Raw genomic sequence first — 24,360 nt, 5'->3', positions numbered from 1 at the left:
GTACTATTTCATACTGTCAATCTCATGCATCGTTTGACACATTACTACTGCCAAAAGTTGCGAATGCATTTTGAGTTGGTAACTCATTCTCGACCTCGATACATGTCATTGGAATCGGGCCGTAACGGACCGAAAACCTCCACTTCATGTTACCATACTTTTCATTACATTCACCACTTCATTGTTTATATATAGCTTCACTTCCATCCAGTACGATCCTTACGTTCTCTCATTTCTGATTGTCCACTTTAGCAACATCTATCTATTGAGACAGATATATTTCTTTTCCAGCGGATGAAATACTGACTCAATATGACGTCGATCAAAGCTCGTAAATCTGATGGACCGATAAATACATCTATCTTGGGAACTGGAATGTCATTATTGGTATTTCATCAACCATCGATATCATTCTTACCGGATCAGTTCATCTTGAGATCGATATATGAACGTACACCTCGTGGTAGACTTGAATCGCTTCAAGAGGAAGGAAAGCTAGATGGAGTCAAAATCGTTCGATCTTTAAATGAAGTGATGAATGATGAAGAGATAGAATTGGTGGTTATCAGTACACCTAATAATACTCATTTTGAATATGCCAAAAAAGCGTTGGAGAATGGTAAACATGGTATGTCCACCACTTTCACTGCCTTGTGAATTCTCGCCCTTGACTTTAAACAGATGACTTTGAGTTGGCGGCAAGTCTGAGCGTTCACTTGAGGTATACACTTTAGCTAATAAAAGATTGATATACTCGTAGTACTCATCGAGAAACCAGTTTGTCCAACTGTGGAAGAAGCTACGAAATTATACGAGATTGCAGAAGAAAAAGGTTTGATCATTGGAGTTTATCAAAACAGAAGATGGGATAGTGATTTCTTGACTTTAAAACAATTGTTGGATTCCGGTAAAGTAAGTTCGCACTAAACAGTAACTAAGTAGCATGACGTCTCCTATGGGAAAAAGACACCATCAGGGCATACGGAGACTGTATATGTGTACATATATACTCACTGAATATAATTGATTTCTTTTTAGCTTGGCCCAATATCAGAGATGACATCTTCTTTCGATAGGTTTAGACCATTACCATCAACTTATACACCTGGAGTGAACTGGAAAGAAACTCCAGGCGAATCCAATAACGCGATATACAATTTAGGTAGTCATTTGATTGATCAAGCCGTTGTCTTATTCGGTCAACCTGAAAAAGTTCAAGGTAGAGTATGGGATCTAAGAGGTATTGGAATGGATGAAAACGTAAGTTGACCTAAGCAGACTGATATCCCCTTCAGAGTTAAAAATTGTCATTATAATCCAATTCTTAGTGCTGATCCATGAGACATTCTCATAGTTCGTCGTGGATTTATATTATCCAGCAACACCACCGTCAAAATCGCCACAAAAGATAATCACCTTACGAGCATCGATCTTATCTCCTTTGCCATGTCAATTGAGGTATTTAGTAAAAGGATCAAAAGGCACTTATATCAAATATATCTTACCTTCTTCTCATCCTTCTTTAAAAGACTCAGAGACTCCTGTCGATCATGAAGGGTTCAAAGCTGAGCCTGAACCGGGTTGGGGTACTTTGTATTTTGCAAAAGAAGAGAAAGACGGCGCAGAGTTCAATGAAGAGAAGTAAGTATAACACCCTCCCCCCTTTCCACGTGACGATCTTGATTTTCAAGTAAAGAGAGGATCCGAGACTGATTGGTTGAACTTGAACAGGGTGCAAGCGCTCAGTGGTGATTATAAAGGACTTTATCAGAATCTTTATGATACCATCAACGGGGCCGATAGAGCCATACTGAAAGTCAAAAAGGACGAAGTACTGAGTGTTCTCAGGATCATCGAATTGGCTAGGCAAAGTTAAGAACAAGGCAAGGTCATCGGATTTTAGTATTAGATATGACTATGCCATTTTGCATCCCTGTTATACATCTCATAATGAAATGTGTATTTGAAGATCAGTCTCCATGTATCGGCAGATTTCGTTTTCTTTCTTCACCTTTTGGTCCTGTTTCCAGTCTATTCAACATTTGATTCTTCCACTTGAGCTTTTAATTCCGGTGTTTTAGGTACTTCAGTGATTTTCTCTACTCCTCCATCGCTTAATCGAGCCAGAACTGTTCCATCCTATACCGTTCCAATTTTTACGTTAACGAACACGATCACATAAATTCTGGTAAGCAGGAGTGAAGAAGTTTGACTCACTTCGTTACCGAAGTAAGCTGCTTTAGCCATTCCGCAGAATAGTCCGACTTCCACTACACCAGTTAACATTTTTATACGATGTAATAGCTGATCAACATTTACAAAAGAGTCAGCATTGTGGAAAGTATGTCAAACGACCTCAATATATCACCCTTAGATCTTATTACATAAAAGATGAACAAACGGAAAACTCACATCAACAGGATCTTTCATCATATCCTCTGGGAACGGAGCATCGATGATGAAATTACCATTATCTGAGACAACAGGACCAGCTTTCATTTTACCCATTCTTAACGTTAATCCTGGTTTGCCATCTGGAAGTTGTGAGGGTGATCCCATGTGCGAAAGGTTCGTCAATACTTTTGCGTATGCGAAAGAAGCTACCTCGATTGGGATACCTTGTTTCCACTAGGCGAAGAGCGAAGATGAATGTCAGCGCAAAGGGCAAAAAGGCAAGAGGGGACAAGGGAAGAGAGATGACATCCGGCGGGGGAAGGGCCACGAGCAGGAAGATCAGAATGGGCATGGAAACAGGGAAGGGGAAAAGTGAAGCGGGATGCACGAGATAGGTCCGGTATAAAGTCCCATTACTTGACTCACGGTTGTCCCTAATATATGAGAGTTCTTTCTGTAATCCGCAACGATGATCCAAGTTTCAGCAGCTTCCGCTAATACTTTTTCTCGAAGTTGACATGCTCCACCACCTTTAATTGAGTTGAGCTCGTTGTCGACTCTACATCCAAGGGCAACATAGATATATTAGCTAATGAGCTGTAACAAAAATAAAGACCCCTACGCAAAACTGGGAAGGGGTCTGGCCGATTGGAAGCTTATGAAGTGGGGGACGAAGGCAGAACTCACTCATCAGCTCCATCAATCGTGACATCAATTGTAGCATATTGATCTACATCTCCAAGTGTTAATCCAGCTTTTATGATAAGTTCTTTTGACTGGAAACCTGTGAGAATAGGGGATAGGTGAGCACATTTAGCATTGGTTCATTATCTGGGAATATCACCCAATGCTACGTTCTTTGCGAAAGATACATCGCCCTTACTCCCTTTTTCAGACGAGTTGGACTCACCAGTTGGAATGAACACTCTGTCTTTGTTGGCTTGGAATCCTTGAGCAACGATTCGGTCTACTACGTAAGGTACAGTGGAACCAGATCCAATACCTATGACCTGAGGAATTGTGATGAACACGTTTATGAGCACACTGCTTCGTATTCGAAGATTGATGATTTCACTCACTTTGTGTTGAAGACCAATATGTCTATCTACAGCTGCGAAAGCAGCTAATCTTTTCGCACTTTCGACAGCTGGAAGAACAGGTAATTCAACTGAGGTAGGTAATTGTTTTCCTGGCGTGAGAGGTTGACTTGGTGGGATGAACTGTGCGTATACGTCAACGTCTGGTCCATTCTCGTGTATTGGAATCGACAGAGTGGATAGAACGTGTTTCAGACTTACAGCTGGGTTCGTAGCTGATATTGAAGGAGCGTCGGATGAACCGAGCTTGTTTTTCAGTAAATCAACAGTTGGAGCTGGCATCTTTCTTCTTGCAGCAATAAGAGATCTTGTGATTGGAGGAGGAATGATGAGTGTTTTTGCCTTGCTTGCGTGTATGTGTGTGTGAGTGTCAACAGCAGGTTTGAGAGCTATGTTATATGGTCAGAGAGCGGTCTTTCGAATGTCGGATGCACCACAAATATCTCATGTTCAAATGTCATCATTGAGGCATTCCTTCTCTTTCTTCATTCTCGTAAAACGTCAATTCCCGGACCGAGTTTCAGCTCGTACTAAGTCGGGATATAGGAAATAATCGAGGTAACCACGTTGTGCCACTTTTTACTACTCCACTAACGGGAGTGAATGTAATTAGGCGCGACTTCTCTTTCGAGGATACAAGGGCTTTCAAATGATACAATAATGCATCCGGCATGCACGTTTACGTATGTTTCTGAAGTACTGCTGCAGTCAAAAATGCCATCTATGGTATCTTCTCGAATTCGGGAAGCCTGCAATTATACGTGACAGTCATGTGGGTGTCAGCGAGGGGAGGCCAGGCCACAGTTGCAGCAGTTGGCAGTCAAGGACACCACTCTCAACCGGCAACAAGCAGCGACAGCTATCTGGTCAGGATCATATGGTACTGTTTGTGTATTGAACATCCCTTTTGGCTTCTCCGGGGAGCTTTGCTACCATGTATGGGGATGTTAATGCGGAGATCTAGAGGTCAGGTTAAGCCACGAATGTGTTACCCTAAATTGTAGCTATAACAGATGAAAAGTCTTCCGAATTGTCATACAAACAGGTACCGTCACCTGCTCGGGTGCAATATTAGCGACTGGGACATGGCGACGAGTGGAGCAACACGACGATGAATACCCCTACACACCATTTTTCATGAGGTGTGCCACATACGTTAAAGAAAATACGCGAATCGACCTGTTGCCGTGATTGGAGCGACTGTCACAGTCCCTCTTGAAGCTATTTTGATCGCCACATCAGCAGCCACAACTTCACGTCACTCTCAGAATCCAATATCCATGCTATGCGAGCAGTCGCCAATGGGGGTATGAATCGACGACGATGTCAAGAACGCGGTATACACTGTTTCCCTCTGATTCACTGTCCTGATTTCCACGAAGATTCCTTCTAGTGAGTACCAGGTAAGGTTCATAGCCGCTTTGAGCACAACTGAATCTGCGCCAATCTTACCGCAGACTATGGAGGCTGTGCACATGATTACGCTAGTGCCGGACAAGATTGCAGGACTTTAGACGATGGCGACGTGGAAAATGCGTACCGGGAACCTGCATAGATCTCTACACTTGTAAACTCGATTTTGGGATTTTGGGATTTTGGGATTTTGGAATGATTTAGGAAAGATATATTTGTTTTCCGGTGTCGAGACTCTGAGTCATACCATCTGACAGAATAACTGGTAGTTTGGCATTTGGTATGTTCCGACTTGACCAAGTAACGTGGTACTTTGGCCTTGACCTCAAGTAAATACGATATATGGGGAGACTCAACATCGTTTTTGGTGCCACTTTATCTGTAAACGCATGTTTCAGGGGAGAAATTCCAAATGATCATCTTCCGCCGGTAACGATCCGCGTTCGCACCATCCATTTTGCCAGCTCAAAAATCCAGGCCTTTGAGGCTCGATTTCAGGTGAAGGTGACGCGACTTGTTTTTGTGTTTGGGTAATTATCAAGAGTGAAAGGAAGTTGAAATCGTCATGACAAAGGAACGCACCGACATCCTTTCAAATGATGAGGACACACACACACACACACACACACATGGTCTCAAAGGAGGAGGACTACCGCTCAAGCCTCTTTGGCGCCTTTTGATGTATCCCACGTGTATCAAGATCAAATATAGTCGTTATCATACGGAATAAACGCCTTCACGTTCTACGTTCTCAATTTTGTCCCATCCAAAGTGATATCTCCCCAACCCCATTTTCACCAACCTCACCATCTCAATTTGAAGTCGTGATTCTTTTCGGGGTGTCCACTGTCATCTCAACGTCGTAAGAAGATGATAGTAACCATATGTAACCCTGCGATATTCTGTTGTCCTATAAGTAAGTGAAGTGGTCTAAGGGCAGTCAGCAATTAGGTCAAACAACCGGGTGGCTGTGATCATCTCTGTTGATTGCTGGTGAATCCACGCTATACTCACCTTTCTATGAATATCGGGTGATGCTATATGATCTGGATATGAAATGTTTCGACCCTAAGAAGGATGACTGGATGGTTCATTCAATGAACAATGGTGAATTGGTTCGTTAGATCAGGAAATGAGTCTAGACTATTTCGGAACGATAATGGGATTTTTGTAATTATAAATACAATCATTTTTGTAAACCTCGGTGCAGAATTCTTACTTTGCTATCATGGTCATATCGTTCATATAACTTTGTCACTTTCACATCATCGGTCAACTATCATCCAAAGTAGAATGGACTGAAAAGCTTTTTCCATCACGAATATCCCGGACGCTACTACGCCCACCAGCCGTCGTGAGGGAAAAAAAAAGGATCAAATTTGGATATTGACCAGTTGCGGAAAAGGAAGAATTATGAGTAGATCTTTTTAGGAATCATATCATCGATTGAAACGAAACGAAACGGAATCGCCGCCGACGACACGAGTCAAGACAAGAAGACACAAGTTGAGACAGATTGAAACCAGCCTTTTGACGTCAGGAATTTCATTTTGTGGACCTCAAAGAAGGAAATCTGGAACAAGATAGATTCGCTCACCATCGATAAAGTCAAATTCCAACGAGTTCCATTGTGATTTAATCGTCACTTCTCAACGACATATCTGCATCAAGTGTGATAGAGAACAGTTCATACTCATGCTCAACTGAGGACCACAAATCACATCATCATCATCAACATGTCCAGTTTAGCTGAATCACCTTCTTCATCCCTCATGTCGCATCGACCTACATCAATGATTTCTCGACCAGGATCACCATTATCTGTTCATTCACGTTCCACATCACCATTCCCATATGCAACTCACACCGGCAAATCTAAATCAATCTCATCACTTCCTCCACAATCCATCCATCGATTCACTTCATCTACCAACTCAATCATCTTCCCTCAAGCAGGACCATCAAATTACAATCACAGTCTTACCGAAGTAACCTCAAGGTCATCTTCGTCTTCGTTATCAAGAAGTTCATCGCTGAAACATCGCTCCAAATCACCCCGTAAAGCGACGTCGACTTTATCGAGAAGTTCCTCAGTCAGATCAAAAGCTACTTCACCAAGTAGATTACCGTCGACTGACAGCGTATCTTATTTCCCTCCTTTCGAAGATATGGGAAGTCACGAACAGCCAATATCACAAGATGGGCAGAATGATGCAAGGTCAAATCATCAACGCGCACACAGACAAGAAGGGAAAGGACATGCTAAAGGAAGAAGCTTAAATTCTATTGCCGGTATCATGTCAGCTTCCTTGAGTTGGAGTTTGTCTTCTTTAGCTTGTACTTCACCACCCTTACCTTCTAGCTCAGATACAGATGGAAAGGTGCTTGAGGAACTAAGTAGCAAGTTCACACCCGGGAAAAGAAGAGTATTGGAACCTTTCAGTGTAGCGACAATAGACCTATCTAAGGAGGAACGATCAAGCTCGATCACGAAACAAAAACAGCATAAGAGAAGAATGAAGTCGGAAATAGAAGTGGATATCGTTTTAGCAACAAGTAATTCGAATCGGAGAGTAGAGAGTATACGAGGCAGAAAGAGGGTTGACGAGGAAGATTTAGTGGATAACCTATTGATCGAAGTGGGTATTCTTCTATCTTCATCACTTTCTTATATGTATAATTACAGTTCCACTGACCTCATTTTCCTCTCCTCATTTTCCTCTCCTCATTTTCCTCTTTCCAGACACCATCGAGACCTCAATTGTCCACACGACGTACACGACCTAATCTTCGTTTGCCCATACCTTCTTTACCCAATTGGAGATTCCCACTGGGACCTTCACCACCTGTTACGTGTCTATCACCTGATATACCTCTCGAAGCATTCTCAACTGCAATCGATAATCCGTGTCTATCAACTCCATCTAGAATGCCATCACCTTTAAAGTCGCCAAATACGTTTGGAATTGAGGAAGATGTAGAAGCTGTTGATGTTGGATTATCACCTTCTCCATCACCTACTAGTCCTTGCTCATTCGAGAACCAACTTTCTACTCCTCCAAAGGGGGATCATAATCTGAATATACATGTAGAGGGGTTATCTCCCTCATGGAGGGAGAAAGTAGAGTCGGATCTTGGTTTAAGGAGGATAGGAAGTAGAACAAGTGAGATGAGTTGTGAGACTATCAAACAAGATTGGTTGGATGTTACTCCTAAACCGAATAAGATCGTTAAGAGAGCTGTTTTATAGATTTGTAGATATTAAAGCTATAGTGCGTACCATGACCCGAGTGTCAGAAAGTGTGCAGTCTGTCGAAGGACAGGAACCATTTCAATTTGTATCGCTTATTGCCATCGTTCCTGCTTATACTGCATGCATGTGATGTGGCCACAGTGTATGCATGAGTGTACTTGGTACCTGAGTTTGATCGTCGAGGGTCGATCTGCTGATACCTCTACATAGCCTTCCATGGTTTCGCAGGGTGATAAGGTGTAGAAGATGTTTAGTTTTTGAGAGAGGCTGAAATTGGAACCAAACAAATCAGGGTAGTGAACATTACAAAAGATACAGTGGAGGTTAGTCAACCGAATCAACCGAAACAACACCAAAAAACTCGATTCATAGATGTTCTTCCTTTTACACTTTCTCTTTCTCTCATCATCATCACCTGAACATCCTTCGATGAACAAGCTGGAAACTAACCCATTCGCACTGTAAGCAGAACGACGAGGGTCATACATACATAGCATGTCGAAACTACATAATCTCTCACAGACGATTCATGCTACTCTCCTCTCACCACCTACACAGTTCCTCCTTGTATCGACCGTTGTTAACGAACAATGGTGTATTAGCTTGTTTAATACGTCCAAATCAGATAACGCAAGAGTGTGGATATCGTGTCAGTCATTAGGTGAAGTGAGGCTTCATCATTTGGTACGACTCTTTCCCGAAAAGTGCTGCAGCTGAAACTACGATTCACCGATTAGGTGGAAGACGAAGATGATGTGGTGGAAGCTATCAAAGAAGGATTGTTACATGTTGATTGTGGTTCACGTAGAAAAGTGGATCTAGAGAGTATAGCGGATATCACAGTGAGCTGTACTTTTCGCCTTCCCTAAGAACTGTAGCTGACGATAGAAATAGCTTCATATTCTTGTGAAACCTCAGCCCTTGCTCATCACGTTGACGAAAGGAAAAACGGAGGATCATATCGGTCAATTAATAGGGGTAGCGTATCAGGTCAGTGGGCCATTTACGATTATAGCGATAACAATTGAAAGAAGGCATTTTCATAGCTATTGGCACGGCCTGAACCCAGACAGAATGGTACATGTCAGTTCAGCTTCATATCGTCATGTTATGGTAAAAAGCTGACCGCTTTCCATTATAGCTGATCTCAAAGAGCTGAAAGTACTGCTATTTCAAAAAGATGTATGTCTGCTAACGTCTCTGCGCATTTCTTTGGGGATTTGGTGATGTTAGCTGATTTTCGCATTTCTTCATATAAGGCTGAAATAGCGAATCTCAATTCTAAATTATCGAGTCTGAAAGCAACGGTAGTGAGAGCTACTGCATCTGACAACAAGAAAAAAGGTGATTACATCGGTTTTGTGCCCTTCACACTTTCTGCTATCTGCTTCATTCCAGTCGGTCAAGATAGCTAACTCGATAAAATCGAATTCGTGTGTAGTGCAACAATCCCCTCAAAAAGCGAAACCACTGCCAGGTGCAAGTCAACTACAACCTAATCAGAAGAGGTAAGCTTAATATTGGCGTTTGTATCAATAATAGCTGATGTTTGATTGGGTTAGGAGGAAGATCGTGGAAGATGAATTTGCTGGTAGTAGTGATGATGACGAGGAGGATTGATGTTTCGACTGAGGAACCATCGAAAAGAGGACATTAGCTTGAAAGTCTCCTTCGCACCTTGAGTCTTCACCATTGAACATGTTGTATACTATCTTTAATCGCATCATATCGCTTCATTACATGTAATCATCAATCATTGTGACATGATTCGGCTCTTTCCTAATTTTCACACAAAGTATTCATGTTAGTTATCACAAGAAGCAAACCCAGATTCACGGGCTTTTGTCCTGACTACTTGACAGAAACCCCTTTAACACCCCATTTCCTCTTGCCAGCTTTGCCCCTTACGTTCCCTTGTTGATTCGACATCGAGGCATCATCTTTAGTACCTGCTCTTCGATAATCCACCACTCCTAGTTCAGGTGGTATATCACCTCTTTCAGTAGCTGTAAGTTTGATAAAATCTAACAAAGCCGAAGTTACTTGTACGGGTTGATCGTGAGTTTCATCTTTTACTATATCATCCTGTATTGTAGAGGATGATCAGCATACATTCATTCAGGATTAACACTTTGAGATTCATCATTCTTAGAACAAGGCTCACATCTGATGAAGGCGAGATGAGAGTCCATTTATCAGGTAAGATGGGTGTCCAATCTTGACCATAAGGTAATTTCCTTCCTTTCACTGTGTGTATATTTGATACATCAGGTTTGAGATCTTGATATTGATTATCAGAGGGCTCGTAATCATCTTGAATTATGGAAGAGAGAGATTGCAGTGTAGGTGAAGGAGGAGGTGAGGGGTTAAAGTGAATTGATAAGGCTAAAGGTGATTTAATTGGTTTTATTAGTGTTCACTCTGTTTCCGTTTTTGTTTTCCCCCCGTTCAAGTGCATGTGCAAGTGAAAGTCATAAAGAGTCATTCGAATCATCACGTAGCTTTAGATATATTGATGACATTGATGATCATCCTAAAGAGAAATGTTCTCGCTCACCTTTACCCCTCTTTCGCTTTGACTCTCTTTTCATCCTCTTCACTCCCCATCCAGAATTTTCTTGAGCCGACAAGAGATCTATGGCATTGACATCTTTCCTTGCACTCAAATGAGCATATTCGACAGAGTCTTCAAATGTATTCGTTATATCTAAGGAAATTCAGCGAAGAGATCCAAGTCAGCCTGCTCAAATACACAGGAAAATAGTATATAGAGAAATTGATGATTGGAACCCGACGAATGCGTTTCATTCCTTCAAACAAGCCAAGGTGCAATCATATGTCATGATACACTGTATATAGACGGAGAGGAGGAGATGGGGATACTTACGATGTTCAAGTAATCGTTCAATCTCAGCTAAAGCTCCCGCTTCGGCACCTTCAAAACCCCTTTTCAATAACATGTGCACTACGACTTGACGTAGATACGCTTGAGGCGCATCTGGAGGGACATACTTTGAGCTTGTCGCAGTCGGTAATGATCGGAGGGTCGACATGGTTGGTAGATGGTAAGAACTGTTGGACGATCTTATGATTGCGGAGTAAGAAGTTGAAGACCAAGTTGTGATTAACTTTGTTTGGTAAGATAACGTGAAATCCAAAAAGTGGAGGAGGTTCGTATTTCGGATTAAGTGCAATCATATCATCCATAGACACTTTGGGTTGATTTATTCTTCTTCCCTTGTGATCCTCACCTTAACTTTTGCTCTTACGTGTGGAAGAGAACGCCTAGCTGGATACAATTACTAGACGGTGTTCACGTACGCAAGTTTATCTGTTTGAATGTCCAGCATGACATCAACGAATCAGAACAAAATACTACTCCTCCATACCTCAACTGTGAACCCTTTATCATTCGCCTTTCGTGAGTGTCTTATCTTGATCGCTACAGCCACAACAGGCATAGAACTAAGAGTGATCTACTAATTGATAACGCATATTCACCAGGTCTGACAGGAAATGAGGTACAAGAGAACGAAGATGTCGTAAAATGGAAGATAGACAATAAATATTACACAGCGGATGTCGATATACACATATCTGAATTGAGTAAGACGATCGATGAAACAACAATAAGGGACTGGAAAGAAATAGATGTGATAGTGTATGTATTCGAGAAGGTAAGCTCCTCGTTTTTGCTTGACATTGCTGTTGCATGCCGAAGATGTATATCATCAGATCACTAAGATTGCATTTTAACCAGGTACCCATTTCTTTACCTCCGACATTGATCAAGGTCCTTTCGACTCCAAGGGACATAGCTATCGCAGTCCGTACATTGCCATCACCGTCTTCCAACAAGGATTCATCTCACGATCATTCAGAACATGGGACTTATGCTGAATTGGTCGATATGCTCGAGGAAGTAGGAATGGAATTTATAGATGAAGTCAATCCGCTCACAGAGGAAGATGATGAAAGACGTGAGTCTTATGCCTACCATAATAAGCCGCAATAAGATCTGGTTATATGGCTGATATAGATCTATGGATAATATAGCAATGGAACCACTCGAGATAATACGTCAAAACCTAATGACACATTTATGGCCTAACATGAATCGTAAACCACTAAATATTTCATCGAGTCCCCAAATCCCTTCAGCCATTTCATCTCCTACTTCCTCTCCTAAACAAGCTACTTTCCCAGAGACCTTTGCTTCTATAGAAGCCTCCGCTTCGTTCTCTCCTTTCGCGAATGCAGATGTGGATGTACTTGGCGGTCCATCTGAAATCGGAGCCACTTCGGCATTCCCTGGATTAGAAGAACTCCGAGCTCAAATATACGCAAATCAATTTGATAACATCGATCGTCTCGATAATCTGGGCGATGGATTCGGGAATGGTCCTTCTGAAGAGGAATATACCAGATTAGACGATTGGTTAGATTCTGACGAAGATGATGATGAAGAACAAGAACAAATTCAGTATGGTCAATTAGAAGATGACGATGATCACGCTGGAAATAATGAGAATGCCTTGAATCGCAAGGATGCGGATATCCAGGTGGATGATGCCTCTCTAGATGACTGGGAAAACAGATCTGGAGCCTCGAAGGCACGAAATGATAAACGAGACTGGTTAGATACTGATGATATGAGATTTGATCCTATCGAATTTGATCTACCTTCAGGATCAATCAGTCCAAAGGTACAAGAGCAAGAAGGTTTCGAAGACGATTTCGATGAATATACAGAATTTCAATCAGCCCCCTCGATGTCGGCAGGACTCAACGATCCTACATTAGCATTAGACCCTACACCATTATTGTTACATCTACAATCTGTTCGAGATGAACTGGCAAATGTACAAGATGAAAATGAAAGAAGGGTGAGAGCAGGGAAAGAAGTACAGCAGATATTGGCAAGTCTAGGTATGGGTGATCTGGCTGAAGATGACTTGGACCTGCATGGGATTATATAGATTGATGGAGGTAGCAGTTGGTGGGAAACATATGACACGGAAAGGTCTTTCCTCTGTTAACAATCCCAGATGCATGGATGATATCTCTTGCAATGAGATCAATACTTTTTCATGGTCGATTTGGACCATCATGCGATAGATAGCATAACATCAGATACCGAGATGAACGTAACCCATGAAAACGAATAGAATGCGGTTGCGGGTTGAATTGTGTTATGGAATGTATCGCAAAGCTATTTAAAGAAACGATTATTCTCGGTTATCGGTGCCAATCTGTTGTTCCAACTCGTGTTTATCCATTCGACGAGGATTTTATTCATGCGGCTAATTCAGTACGAACAAGTCGAGTCGAAATGTCTACTCGTATAATCTGTAGATATATATACATATATATATATCATATGCTTGAGACTCTTGAGATAAAAAGAGACTGTACAGGACTCTCTCGCTCATTGAATATTCTAATATTCGATCACCTTTCACAGAAAGCAGAATAGCAAAGAGCAAAGAGACAATGACGATCTTACCGGTCGAACCTGCTCATGGCGATATCCAAATCCAACCTACTCCATCCTTGACCTCTTCTCCCTCATCTGCTCATACCAAGACGGAAAAGAGTTCTGTCGGCTACTCGATTCGCCAAGCTAGGGGTACAGAAGATGCAGCTAAGATATCTCGGCTGTTGACAGAGGTCTTCACGATAACATTTGGACATTCATGTACACCATCGGAATTAGAAAAATATCTAAAAGATTGTTTGTCGATTGGACCTATCAACGAAGAAATTCTGGATCCATCATCTACATGGTTTTTAGCTATATCAAATAAATCAAAATCAAAATCAAAATCAAAATCAGAATCAGAATCAGAATCAGAATCAGATGAACGAAAAAACGAAATATCAAAAGAAGAAGAAGAGGCAGAAGAATTACTTGGAATTGTGCAGTTGATCAAAGGTACAAGAGAATCATGTGTTACTTTACCTAGACCAATTGAACTTCGAAGAATATATCTTTCCATATCAGCGCACGGCTCAGGTATAGCTTCTTCGTTATTCCAAATTGCGGAATCTCATTCAATAGGGTTAGGGTATCAAAGTATTTGGTTAGGCTGTTGGGAAGATAATCCTAGAGGTTTGAGATTTTATCAGAAATCAGGTTATCAAATTTGTGGTGAACACATGTTCGATATTGGAGGTTCAGTTCAACGTGATGTGATATTACAGAAGATGTTATAAGATGAAGGAAGATATGGCTCATAGATCGCTCATTGGTATTGCTTGAATGTTTATTTTTATCGATTTTGCTAAAATCGATTTAGATCATATCGTATGCATGTACAAGCTATATCATACCAAGGCTTTTCTCGTAAAATCCACATCCAAACCCGCCCTGTCTATACAATCTCATATTTGTCAACAGTCAAAATTCTCTCCTGTGAGAAAGTCTGTTCATCTCCTCCTTCAACTAAAGTAGCTTTAGTGACCTATAATGCGATATATCAGTACAAGCCAAACCACGCCAAAACGGGAGTGTACCCACCTCAACATCAGCCAAAGAACCTGAAGCTGCGAAACCAACTGAAACAGGGAAGAAAGCGTCTGCGTCTCCTTGACATCTGAATTCCAAAGATCCATTCGAATTCTCAGAATCGATGGTATCAATTGTCCATACGAATGAATTACCGGAAAGTCTCCAATCGGCATCACCAGTCACGGATGGAAGGGAACCGGAACTAGGTTTTGCGTGGGTGAGCTCTGTTATGTCCTATGTTTGCAAGTCGATTTTGGTACTCACGGAACAGGTATAGAGATAACCACGTTCTTAAGTGACAGATGTTGGGCTTCAAGTTCGTACTCTATTGCGACATCAGAAGTACCATCACCTCTTGGCTGAGGCCAGACAGTGACTACGAGCGTTGTCAGCGTTATATTTGCTTTCTGCCCCGCAGCTCATCTCTTGCAAACAAGGTACTCACCATTGAGCGGCACATGACTCTCATCTTTACCAGTCATTCTCCATCTGAGTACACCTAATCCTTGACCAACAGGGAAATTCCTACTTGAATCTTTGAGACCAATGATCTTTTCGTTTCCAGTAAATTTAGCAACGTTGGGATGTTGTTTGAACTGTAATTCGGAATAATCGTTTGGTGCGAGTGTCAATCGAAGTTTTGCTAAAGCCGCGTCGGTAATTCTGAGATCCAAGTCACCTTTCAATTCGAATGATTGTAAACCACCATCGCGAAGCAGAGTGAGTGAAAGTTGTTCTTTGATAGTTACGTGGATGCTATATGGTTGATGACAATTTCAGTACACCATTTAAGTTGAATGAGGATTGCGAAGTCTGTATGCTCACCTATCCTGTTCGACTTTATCCAAAACATCCGCAGACACCTCCGTTTCAGTCACTGGCTCTGGCTCTGGTTCTGGCTCTGGTTCCATCTCCACATCCGCTTCACCACCTAGAGCATTCATCAAATCTGACTGTTTTCCTTTCTTACCTCCCAACTTCATACCTGATCCTGTGAATTTTGGTTTTTGAGTAGTCTGAGCCGGTGAAGGTGTTCTGTAATCTTGTGTTTGTGTAGGTGCTTCATATCTCGGTACAGAAGAATAACCACCTGCCATACCACCGCCACCTCCACCAGATGTGTTACCATAACCACCTGGACCTGATCTCGAAGCACCTCCTCCAGCTTGAGCTATTCTTTGTTGTTCTCTTCTTTGCATTTCTAATTGTTTTGCTCTTCTCTTTAATTCCTCTTTAGCTTCAGCTTCTTTATTCCTAGCTATAATCTCCTGTATTTTCTCTTCGTGAGATTCTCCTTCAAGTACATTCCTAACTTGTGAGAGTGATACGTTTTCTTTATATCCCATTGAAACCACTTCGTCAAATGCGCAAAGAAGGTCAAAGGCGTGATGGAGAATGGCAGGTTCAGACATCGCAGGAGTAAGGGAAGATATCAGTCGAACAAGGAGAGAAAGTGTGTTGATGTCCTGTATTCAAATGATTTCCCGTCAGCCGTACCTCGACTGATGATTACGTGTATCTCACTCACCTGAAGAATATTACTGCCCTTGTTGGTAATCAACAAAACGTAGAGCTCCTCGAATGGTTGGTAGACAAATCGGACATCGTTGGTCTCGACTGTCGTGTGTTGGGAGTTGACAGGGATGAGTTTTGGGAAAGCAGCCAAGAGACCATCGACTCGGGATCTGGGCATAGGTCGGAACTGTCTCGAGAGGAGGGCTACGAGCTTGGATTCAGCTTGATATGCCTGAAATGTAGGACACCACAAACTCACGTTTACCACTCCTCGTACAGATGGAGGCAGCGAGAACGACCTGGTTGGATGTCAGTCAGAGGTCCATAGTAGCTCCGAACGCTTGTCACTCACCATCGTGCTTGATACTGTATTTCAGCGGGGTATCAGGTAGCTGTCTGAGGGTCAATGATACACTTTGTTCAGCTGTCAAGGAGATGTCTATGCTATATATACATGAATATCATCCCCTTGGACGTGGCAACAAAGGCGCGTCACAATCAAACCTCCTCACCATACGAGATATCACCGATAAGCCCGTAGAGTGTGGCACATCAGCAAAGCGTGTCCAATGCGCTTGTTTAACCCTCCCTTCCCCCCCATCCTCCCATCGTTTGAATAATTCACAGCTTGGCTTCTTCTTCCTTCCATCTCTTTGTCCTCCATCTCTACATCCACAAAACTTGGAAAGGCTCAACGCATCCATTTCTCTCCCTCTTTCTTTCTGTCTTTGTCTCTCTGTCTCTCTCATATTATTCCGGGCATCGGGTTTTTCCAAATCTCTCTTTTCCTTCTCTTTGCTATATTCTCAAATCTACAAAATTCCAACTCTTTCTCTCGATCTCATTCCATTAGAACTGTGCAGTCATCACACGATCAGACTCAACCGATATCTCCCTCAAAATATCAACGCCAAAATCAATCATGGATCAATATCAACAACAGTTCGGTCTTCCAGCAGGAGGACACGCTGAAGCACCTAAAAAACCACATTTATACGTTGGAAACCTATCGCCTAGAGTAACAGATCATATCTTAACTGAGATTTTCGCCGTGGCCGGACCCGTTATTCAAGCTAAAATAATTCAAGATCGAAATTTTCAACATGGTGGAATGAATTATGGTTTCGTCGAATATGCAGATATGCGTTCTGCTGAACAAGCTTTACAAACTTTAAACGGTAGAAAAATATTTGATGCTGAAGTAAGAGTCAATTGGGCACATCAAGGTAATCAAAGTAAAGAAGATACTCAACATCATTATCATGTTTTCGTTGGTGATTTATCCCCTGAAGTGAACGATGATGTTCTAGGTAAAGCTTTCGGCGCTTTTGGTAGTATGTCAGAAGCTAGAGTTATGTGGGACATGAATTCTGGTAAATCCAGAGGTTATGGCTTTTTATCATTCAGGTGAGTCACCGTCCGCTTTAAATGTGATAGTAGCTCTCAAACCAAGCTGATGTCATATAATGGATGGTTAGAGAAAAGCCAGATGCTGAACAAGCCATCGCTACCATGAATGGAGAATGGCTTGGATCAAGAGCCATTCGAGTCAATTGGGCTAACCAAAAGACTCAAACCGGAACTGCAACATCCAGAGGACCAGGTATGGGATCGCCTGGACCTGGTATCGGCGGCGGTGGCGCTGCTCTAGGTGGCTATCCTGGTATCGGCGGTGGTGGTATGGGTGGTGGAATGGGTGGTGGATCACCCGCACCTGGAAATTTCAGTTCATCAGGTTTAGGATTTGATTCAGTCGCTCAGCAAACTCCAGAATACAACACGACAGTCTACGTTGGAAATCTGATCCCTTATACCACTCAAGCAGATTTGATACCATTATTCCAAGGTTATGGTTATATTGTCGAAATCAGAATGCAAGCTGATAGAGGATTCGCTTTTGTCAAATTGGACACTCATCAAAATGCCGCTTTGGCAATTACTCAATTGCAAAACCAATTAGTTCACGGTAGACCAATCAAATGTTCTTGGGGTAAAGATAAAGGTTCAGAAGGTGGTCCAGGTGCTGCTGCACCTCAAGCCCCTGCGTACCCTATGGTGAGTTACCCAAATCCCTTCATACCATAGACCATATAAATATACAGGGTGGTGCTCAAGCTATTTTCTCCGCGGGCACGAATAGCAACACCAACAAATGGGCTACCCAAACCAATACAACTACTACGGTGGATACAACTATGGTCAAACAGGTGTACCCGGTCAGCCCGGTCAACCCGGTGGTCATGCTCAAGTAGCTCAACCTGCACCTGGACAAGATGGAACACAACAAGCCGCCGCAGCTCAAGGACAATGGGATCCTGCCGCTGCTGCTGCATACTACCAAGCAGGTGGATGGGGGAATTACTATAGTGAGTTGTCTCTGTTCTCGTAAAATTCAAGCGACCATCAGCTGACGTGTCATATTGCAGGTCAAGATGGTCAATCTCAAAACCAAACTCAAGCTCATTAGATCCTTCAATGTATAGATGAATGAGCATGTATATGATGTCTTGGATTTATGCCGATGTGAAATTGGATAATAGTTTCCCTTTTTGGGATGACTACTGTCACGCATACTAGTCAAACTGGAAGATGCATGTGCATCGTTGAGTAATGCATAGATGATCAATACATGTCTCGCATTTATGTCACAGGCATATTGTTCGTTTGTCCCCCTGTCACGCTTAAGGTACGAAGCTGCCTTTTCTCTCCTCGGTCAATCTGCTTCCCTTTTCACTCTGATGCCTTCATTGCCGTTGAGTGAACCGATACGAATCGTGTTCACAGGTGGTGTTTCGTTGATTGGTGTAGTCAGTGGACTAGGTGAAATAGATAATTTCTGACCACCGAACTTGATTTTCAACCCTGGTGCTGGTGCTGGTGCTGGTCCTGGTGCTGGTCCTGGTGTTGGTGTCTGTTGAGAATGAGATCCCGTAACACCATTTACACTATCTGGTTTGGTGACGGGAGCGGAATTCGATGCAGGACTTTTGGGCCCTCCGTTAATGATGGGAGTGGGAGATGTTAATCCAGGAATTGATGATGATTCAATTGTGTTCGGAGATGTAGCAATACCATTATTACTGAAAGTTGGTAATCTCAATTTAAGCCTTTGATTTTCTTCCAATCGCTTTTCTTCTTCTTCTCGTTTCTTTAGATCTTCTTGATTCATTCTAGGTTTCTTTTCGCCTTCTTTTGAGATGATTATTTTTTTACCTTTTGGTAAATTTGGCTTTGACCATTTTTCCATACCTCTGGGACCTGAATCCCAAGTTTGTGATAGATAAATTTCTTTCAATCCGCTTTCTGGATCTTCATCATTCGAATTCGAGTGCTGTTGTTTACCTTTGAATTTATTCAGGGATAGTTCATCTGGACCTCTTACTGGATCATTATAGAATATAGGTTGATCCGTTGTAGAAGAAGGAGACGATCTATTCTGAACGACGGGTGGTCTTAAAGAAGTTAATCTTTCTTTCAACGTAGAAGGTAGATTTGGAGAATTGATTTGATTGACTAGATTTGATAATAAACCATTTGATGATTTGGGATTGACAGGAAGTAGTTTTAAAGGTAAAACATCTGAGTGTGAGGGAACTATTGAACTTGATTTGACTGGTGGAATTGATGTACCCGTGGCCGAAGAGGATAAAGTCGATATCGGTGAAAATGAATCAACGGTTAAAATGGATTGACGAAGTAATTCAGTCGCTTGCCGTCTTATATCACTTTGACGCAAAGCTATCGAAGGATCAGAAGCTATTAGACTATAGGTCGAAATTAAACTTGGTAAAGAACTGGGTGGCGTAGGTAAGATGGGTTGATGGATTGGTTGAGGTGGACTATGGAATGGATGTGATTGTGATAATTGTGAGGATGAATACGGAATTGGTTTCCTATATCGATCAGCTATAGATTGAAAAGTTGTCGGTAAAGCTGATATTGTCGGTTCAGTACTTTGATTGACTTCATCAGATGCTAAGGTTGATTGTGTATTTTGAGGGAACGTCGTCTTCGTCGTCGTCGTCTGAGATTGAGAATGAGAAGGTAAAGGTGGAAGCCACGACAAATCAGGTGATTTATGTCGATAAATATATGGTTTCCATTCAATCTCTTCTTCGTGTTCTTGTTTGAGCTCAGCTTTGACCTGCACATCCCGTCCTTCGTCCTCATCCATACCTTCGTCCACATCCACATCCTCATCCATGGACTCATCTGATCTCGAGAGATCAGATGCGAATTCAAGTTCATCCTCGGGCACCAATCTGAGATGAGCTATACCATTTTCGGCATTCAACCCACCAAGGGTATAATCTGATACGCACCTTATCAGCTTCTGAATGCTTTCTCACAAGTAACGCAAAACCTCCATAGCTCACCTTGTAAATTACCCAAATCATCTCTATTATCGAAATAATCATTCGTCTGATCACCTGCGTAATCAATCAATTCACCTATCCTAACACCTAAATCATCCAACGCATCAACTACATCTATAGCTGCTACTTTTCCTCTTCCTGCCAGACTTGCTCTTTCGACACATGCATTAGCTACCACTTTGAGATATTTCGCCAATGCCGTTGAAAGTGTCAATGAAGCTGCTTTGGAAGTGGAGGCGAAACCAGTTTGTGATAACGTATGTAAAGCAGCTAGATGGAGTACAGCATCAGGTGAAGGTGACGCCATTTTTTGTTGGTCCTTATCGATGTTGACGAGACTTCCATAGGACGAGTGTTATTGTGAGTGTGAGAAAGTGGGATTGGCTACTATGGTTGCATTGCTAACAAGGTGGTCTGTTCATGAAGAAGATAAAACATGGGATGCTTAACAAATGATTAAATCACACGACGCGAGAGGGACAAAATAGACTCGATAAGAGTGCCACTAATCGCTTTGACTGTTATATTTCCGAACATTGACATATCTCCGATTGCCAGTAAAAAATCTTATAACAAATATATTATTTCAATTTTATTTTTTTTGGCTTTGGCCCCGTTTTTTTGTGATTCATTCACCCAGCAACAACTACCAACTAACCAAAACCTGTCTATCAAAATCGTGTGCAGCTCGTGTTTTTTTCATTTCACTTTTTCCATACTAAAAAAAACACCATTATATACTTTTCAAGTGTTTCTTCTCCTCTTTCTTCTACACACTCTCTTACCAAACAAACGAAACATATTCAGTGAGTGGCGAATCTAACTTCCTCCAGCTCAAACCGACCATGAAAGAAGCTGGTCAAAGGGACATCAGTGAAAGCAGAGGAAGGGTTGGGAGAGCTGTTCAAACTGCACCGGGTTGCGTGGACATAGTGGTTGATTCCAAAAAAAGACGCATAATGCTAACGTCTTTGTTTCTTGATGGTCATTAGAAATGGCTGAGGAAGAACACCACGAAACTTTCGAGGCTGCCGGTGCCGGTGCTTCCAAGACTTTCCCGTGAGTTTTCTTTTCTGCAGCTCCTCCCTCCAATATATGTAGTAATAGGGGGGATGTATTGGCTAACATTTTGAGTCGTAATGTAGCATGCAATGTTCCGCTCTCAGAAAGTCTGGTCACGTCGTCATCAAAGGTAGACCCTGTAAAATCGTTGACATGTCTACTTCCAAGACTGGAAAGCACGGTCACGCTAAAGTCCACCTTGTCGCCGTTGACGTGAGTTCATATCATAAACAGTATCACGCATGAATATCGCCAGTCTGACCTGTGTTCCCCACTGCATGGAATTAGATTTTCACCGGAAAAAAGATGGAAGATATCTCTCCTTCCACCCACAACATGGATGTCCCCAACGTCAGACGACAAGAATACCAACTTCTCGATATTCAAGATGTGAGTATCAGAGATTTCCTTTGATTTGACTCAAGCGTTACACATATCTTCCCGCTTGGAAAGACTATCGCACTGATTCTCTCCTGTTGGAATTGATACCTTGCTTTATCCTGTCCAAGACAAGAGTATACGCTGACGTTTTTACCGCCTTAGGAATTCCTCAACTTGATGGACACTGACGGAAACTCCAAAGATGACGTTAAGATCCCCGACAGTGAACTCGGTAAACAAATTCAATCCGACTTCGATGCCGGTAAAGACCTCATGGTCACCATCATTGCTGCTATGGGTGAGTTTGATCATCCTACATTCTTACCCAATAAGAAGGTTTAAGACTCAATAACTGATTTTCTTTCGGATGTGTCTAGACGAAGAGCAAGCTATCTCTTACAAGGAGGCTCCTCAAGCTTAAGCAGCTTGATGTAAAAGTCATCATCTAGAATATTTGAATTGTTTCATCTTTTGTGTCCATTTCATGCATTTTAATCCCTATTATCCAAAAAAACCTGATATATAGTTGGAAAGAAAATCAATAGAAATCGATTCCTTTTTTCCTCTTAGGAATTTTGCATGAAAATTGAAATGAAATAATTGCAACATTCGCTTCAATGTCATTCGTGGGATGTTGATGCAGCATGTGCATGAGCATGTGCATGCGGAAACGATACATATACACGAGATGATACAGTGGTTCTGTAAATATACAATAACAACTTGAACAACGGTGATCACCTCTTTCGTCTCTACCAACCAGACCCCAACTTATCCGTACCGATTTAGATCTCTTTACGCATAATCCAATCAGTCCTCTTGAACCTGTCTTCTTCGACTTTGTTTTCATACAGTTTAACAAATCCAATCTTTTCGTAAAACGCTATTCCTCTTGCATTACCATCCCAAACATCTAATTTGATCTTGTTATAACCCAATGATTTAGCATGATTTTGAGCTTTGTTGAATAGCTGAGAGGCTAATCCTGACCCTTGAGAAGAAGGTAACAGGTATAATCTAGCTAAATAAACTTCTTTGTGATCCTCTTTCTCTTCCTCTTTTTGATCCTCTTTTTCTTGCTCGTCGTCCTTTCCCTTTCCCGTTCCCGTTCCTGCAAGATCTGAAATTGGATATCGAAGTTGAATCATACCGCCCAATTTATTTGACTGTTCGCTCTCAGCTCCAACGAAGTAATCATGTTTTGGATCTGCTATAGAGTCTTTCAGTTTAGGTTCTATCAACATTTCATTGAAGTAATCGTGCAAGAGAGATTCAGACATCCCATCTGCTTTTGAGAATGCCTGATAGAATGATTCCCGCAATAGGGAACATAATTCCTTGGCATCGGAATCGACTGCTGGTCGAACCTCATATTTGATGGGAGTGGTCATCTTACTGAACACTTGATATTTAGCACTGCGCTTATCAATATGGATATGTTGGGGGAATAAATCAAGGTAGTCCAGATCATCTCTCCCGTGTGTTCCACTTCTATAGAAGCACAGAACCGGATTGACCCTCGGACATGGTATCACATCATTTCATCGCTGTCATGACACGCGGGCGCCGCTTGAAATCGCACATGGTACCACCTTGATGTCATATGACAGCCCGCGATAAGACTTTATCAGAATGAGGATCTGAACTTCGCTCAAGTGTTAGGGTATGATGTTGATTCTGATATTTGTTAACAACATTAATGTCCCAATGATATCTCAAATCTACTATGCAAATGCATATCTGTAAAGTGAACACAGTACGAACATGACGCGTCATCCCTCCTTGCTGCTGTAACACGAAACGCACTCTCTTGACAAGTTATTCGTACCCTTGAGCAGAACTCTGGATGGCATCGTCAATCATATGGAAGAGAGCATGTTTTGGTAAAGATCATCCATCCATCCATCGGCATAGCTCAACAACCCTCGTTCCTCTCTAATTTTACTACGCACGTCCAATTATCACCTTACCAGCTCCGCAAGGTCTGGATCTTTTAACTCTGTTACAGGAACGTGGTCTATCTCATTATTTTACATAACTTATCCTCTCTCATTCCTGCGAGCAGAGCGCAGTGCTTTCGCTTGTTTTACCCTTCGCCCGCACCGCGCGTGCTTTTACTTTCACTCTTTTTTCATTAGCAGGGGGTGGCACAATTTTAACCTGCAAACACATAACCTACTTTAGGTGGTGTTTCTCCATGTCGTTCAGGGCAAATTGCTTTTTTAGCACAAACAAAGAAAAAAGAACACACTACTTGTGGATATCGGTCATGGAAGCATTCATGTAATGTACATCGTTGAAGATCTTCTCAGTTCTTTTGGTAGAACAGAAACATCCAATACTCATTCAACACAGACA

At 42.0% G+C, this 24,360-nt stretch overlaps 12 protein-coding genes across 12 annotated transcripts; 7 read left to right on the top strand and 5 right to left on the bottom strand.

Moving 5' to 3' along the window:
* Positions 1-312: 312 nt before the first annotated feature.
* IL334_002076 (uncharacterized protein) lies at positions 313-1,876 on the top strand (the record flags this gene model as incomplete). Its single annotated transcript, XM_062933823.1, has 5 exons — positions 313-628; positions 761-912; positions 1,039-1,260; positions 1,355-1,641; positions 1,732-1,876. The coding sequence occupies 5 exons, from the start codon at positions 313-315 to the stop codon at positions 1,874-1,876; spliced, it is 1,122 nt and encodes a 373-aa protein (XP_062789874.1).
* A 155-nt stretch (positions 1,877-2,031) lies between these two features.
* On the bottom strand, positions 2,032-3,773 carry IL334_002075 (ribose-5-phosphate isomerase; the record flags this gene model as incomplete). Its single annotated transcript, XM_062933822.1, has 8 exons — positions 2,032-2,139; positions 2,218-2,304; positions 2,413-2,628; positions 2,821-2,953; positions 3,082-3,178; positions 3,305-3,404; positions 3,474-3,614; positions 3,693-3,773. The coding sequence occupies 8 exons, from the start codon at positions 3,771-3,773 to the stop codon at positions 2,032-2,034; spliced, it is 963 nt and encodes a 320-aa protein (XP_062789873.1).
* Positions 3,774-6,640: 2,867 nt separating this feature from the next.
* Positions 6,641-8,154, top strand: IL334_002074 (uncharacterized protein; the record flags this gene model as incomplete). Its single annotated transcript, XM_062933821.1, has 2 exons — positions 6,641-7,543; positions 7,648-8,154. The coding sequence occupies 2 exons, from the start codon at positions 6,641-6,643 to the stop codon at positions 8,152-8,154; spliced, it is 1,410 nt and encodes a 469-aa protein (XP_062789872.1).
* Positions 8,155-8,652: 498 nt separating this feature from the next.
* Positions 8,653-9,777, top strand: IL334_002073 (uncharacterized protein; the record flags this gene model as incomplete). The annotated part of the gene is made up of 8 exons (XM_062933820.1): positions 8,653-8,823; positions 8,895-8,999; positions 9,052-9,147; positions 9,204-9,240; positions 9,299-9,339; positions 9,417-9,501; positions 9,599-9,665; positions 9,720-9,777. 8 exons carry the CDS (start codon positions 8,653-8,655, stop codon positions 9,775-9,777), a joined length of 660 nt encoding a protein of 219 aa, XP_062789871.1.
* Positions 9,778-10,008: 231 nt separating this feature from the next.
* Positions 10,009-11,210, bottom strand: IL334_002072 (uncharacterized protein; the record flags this gene model as incomplete). The annotated part of the gene is made up of 4 exons (XM_062933819.1): positions 10,009-10,242; positions 10,322-10,542; positions 10,715-10,864; positions 11,045-11,210. 4 exons carry the CDS (start codon positions 11,208-11,210, stop codon positions 10,009-10,011), a joined length of 771 nt encoding a protein of 256 aa, XP_062789870.1.
* Positions 11,211-11,505: 295 nt separating this feature from the next.
* IL334_002071 (uncharacterized protein) lies at positions 11,506-13,136 on the top strand (the record flags this gene model as incomplete). The annotated part of the gene is made up of 4 exons (XM_062933818.1): positions 11,506-11,578; positions 11,662-11,834; positions 11,918-12,137; positions 12,214-13,136. The coding sequence occupies 4 exons, from the start codon at positions 11,506-11,508 to the stop codon at positions 13,134-13,136; spliced, it is 1,389 nt and encodes a 462-aa protein (XP_062789869.1).
* Positions 13,137-13,650: 514 nt separating this feature from the next.
* IL334_002070 (uncharacterized protein) lies at positions 13,651-14,373 on the top strand (the record flags this gene model as incomplete). Its single annotated transcript, XM_062933817.1, has 1 exon — positions 13,651-14,373. The coding sequence occupies one exon, from the start codon at positions 13,651-13,653 to the stop codon at positions 14,371-14,373; it is 723 nt and encodes a 240-aa protein (XP_062789868.1).
* A 158-nt stretch (positions 14,374-14,531) lies between these two features.
* IL334_002069 (uncharacterized protein) lies at positions 14,532-16,538 on the bottom strand (the record flags this gene model as incomplete). The annotated part of the gene is made up of 8 exons (XM_062933816.1): positions 14,532-14,621; positions 14,678-14,870; positions 14,933-15,044; positions 15,114-15,424; positions 15,494-16,134; positions 16,197-16,387; positions 16,443-16,482; positions 16,536-16,538. 8 exons carry the CDS (start codon positions 16,536-16,538, stop codon positions 14,532-14,534), a joined length of 1,581 nt encoding a protein of 526 aa, XP_062789867.1.
* A 567-nt stretch (positions 16,539-17,105) lies between these two features.
* Positions 17,106-18,650, top strand: IL334_002068 (uncharacterized protein; the record flags this gene model as incomplete). Its single annotated transcript, XM_062933815.1, has 5 exons — positions 17,106-17,590; positions 17,662-17,786; positions 17,835-18,238; positions 18,324-18,549; positions 18,610-18,650. The coding sequence occupies 5 exons, from the start codon at positions 17,106-17,108 to the stop codon at positions 18,648-18,650; spliced, it is 1,281 nt and encodes a 426-aa protein (XP_062789866.1).
* Positions 18,651-18,896: 246 nt separating this feature from the next.
* Positions 18,897-20,866, bottom strand: IL334_002067 (uncharacterized protein; the record flags this gene model as incomplete). The annotated part of the gene is made up of 2 exons (XM_062933814.1): positions 18,897-20,494; positions 20,560-20,866. 2 exons carry the CDS (start codon positions 20,864-20,866, stop codon positions 18,897-18,899), a joined length of 1,905 nt encoding a protein of 634 aa, XP_062789865.1.
* A 687-nt stretch (positions 20,867-21,553) lies between these two features.
* Positions 21,554-22,423, top strand: IL334_002066 (eukaryotic translation initiation factor 5A; the record flags this gene model as incomplete). The annotated part of the gene is made up of 5 exons (XM_062933813.1): positions 21,554-21,618; positions 21,705-21,834; positions 21,910-22,011; positions 22,165-22,300; positions 22,380-22,423. The coding sequence occupies 5 exons, from the start codon at positions 21,554-21,556 to the stop codon at positions 22,421-22,423; spliced, it is 477 nt and encodes a 158-aa protein (XP_062789864.1).
* Positions 22,424-22,787: 364 nt separating this feature from the next.
* On the bottom strand, positions 22,788-23,393 carry IL334_002065 (uncharacterized protein; the record flags this gene model as incomplete). Its single annotated transcript, XM_062933812.1, has 1 exon — positions 22,788-23,393. The coding sequence occupies one exon, from the start codon at positions 23,391-23,393 to the stop codon at positions 22,788-22,790; it is 606 nt and encodes a 201-aa protein (XP_062789863.1).
* Between the last annotated feature and the right edge of the window lie 967 nt (positions 23,394-24,360).

This window comes from Kwoniella shivajii, chromosome 2 (assembly GCF_035658355.1).
Source record: "Kwoniella shivajii chromosome 2, complete sequence".
In the NCBI taxonomy this organism is placed as follows: Eukaryota; Fungi; Basidiomycota; class Tremellomycetes; order Tremellales; family Cryptococcaceae; genus Kwoniella; species Kwoniella shivajii.
Note: the sequence above shows the minus strand (reverse complement) of the source record. Positions and strands in the feature narration are given on the sequence as shown.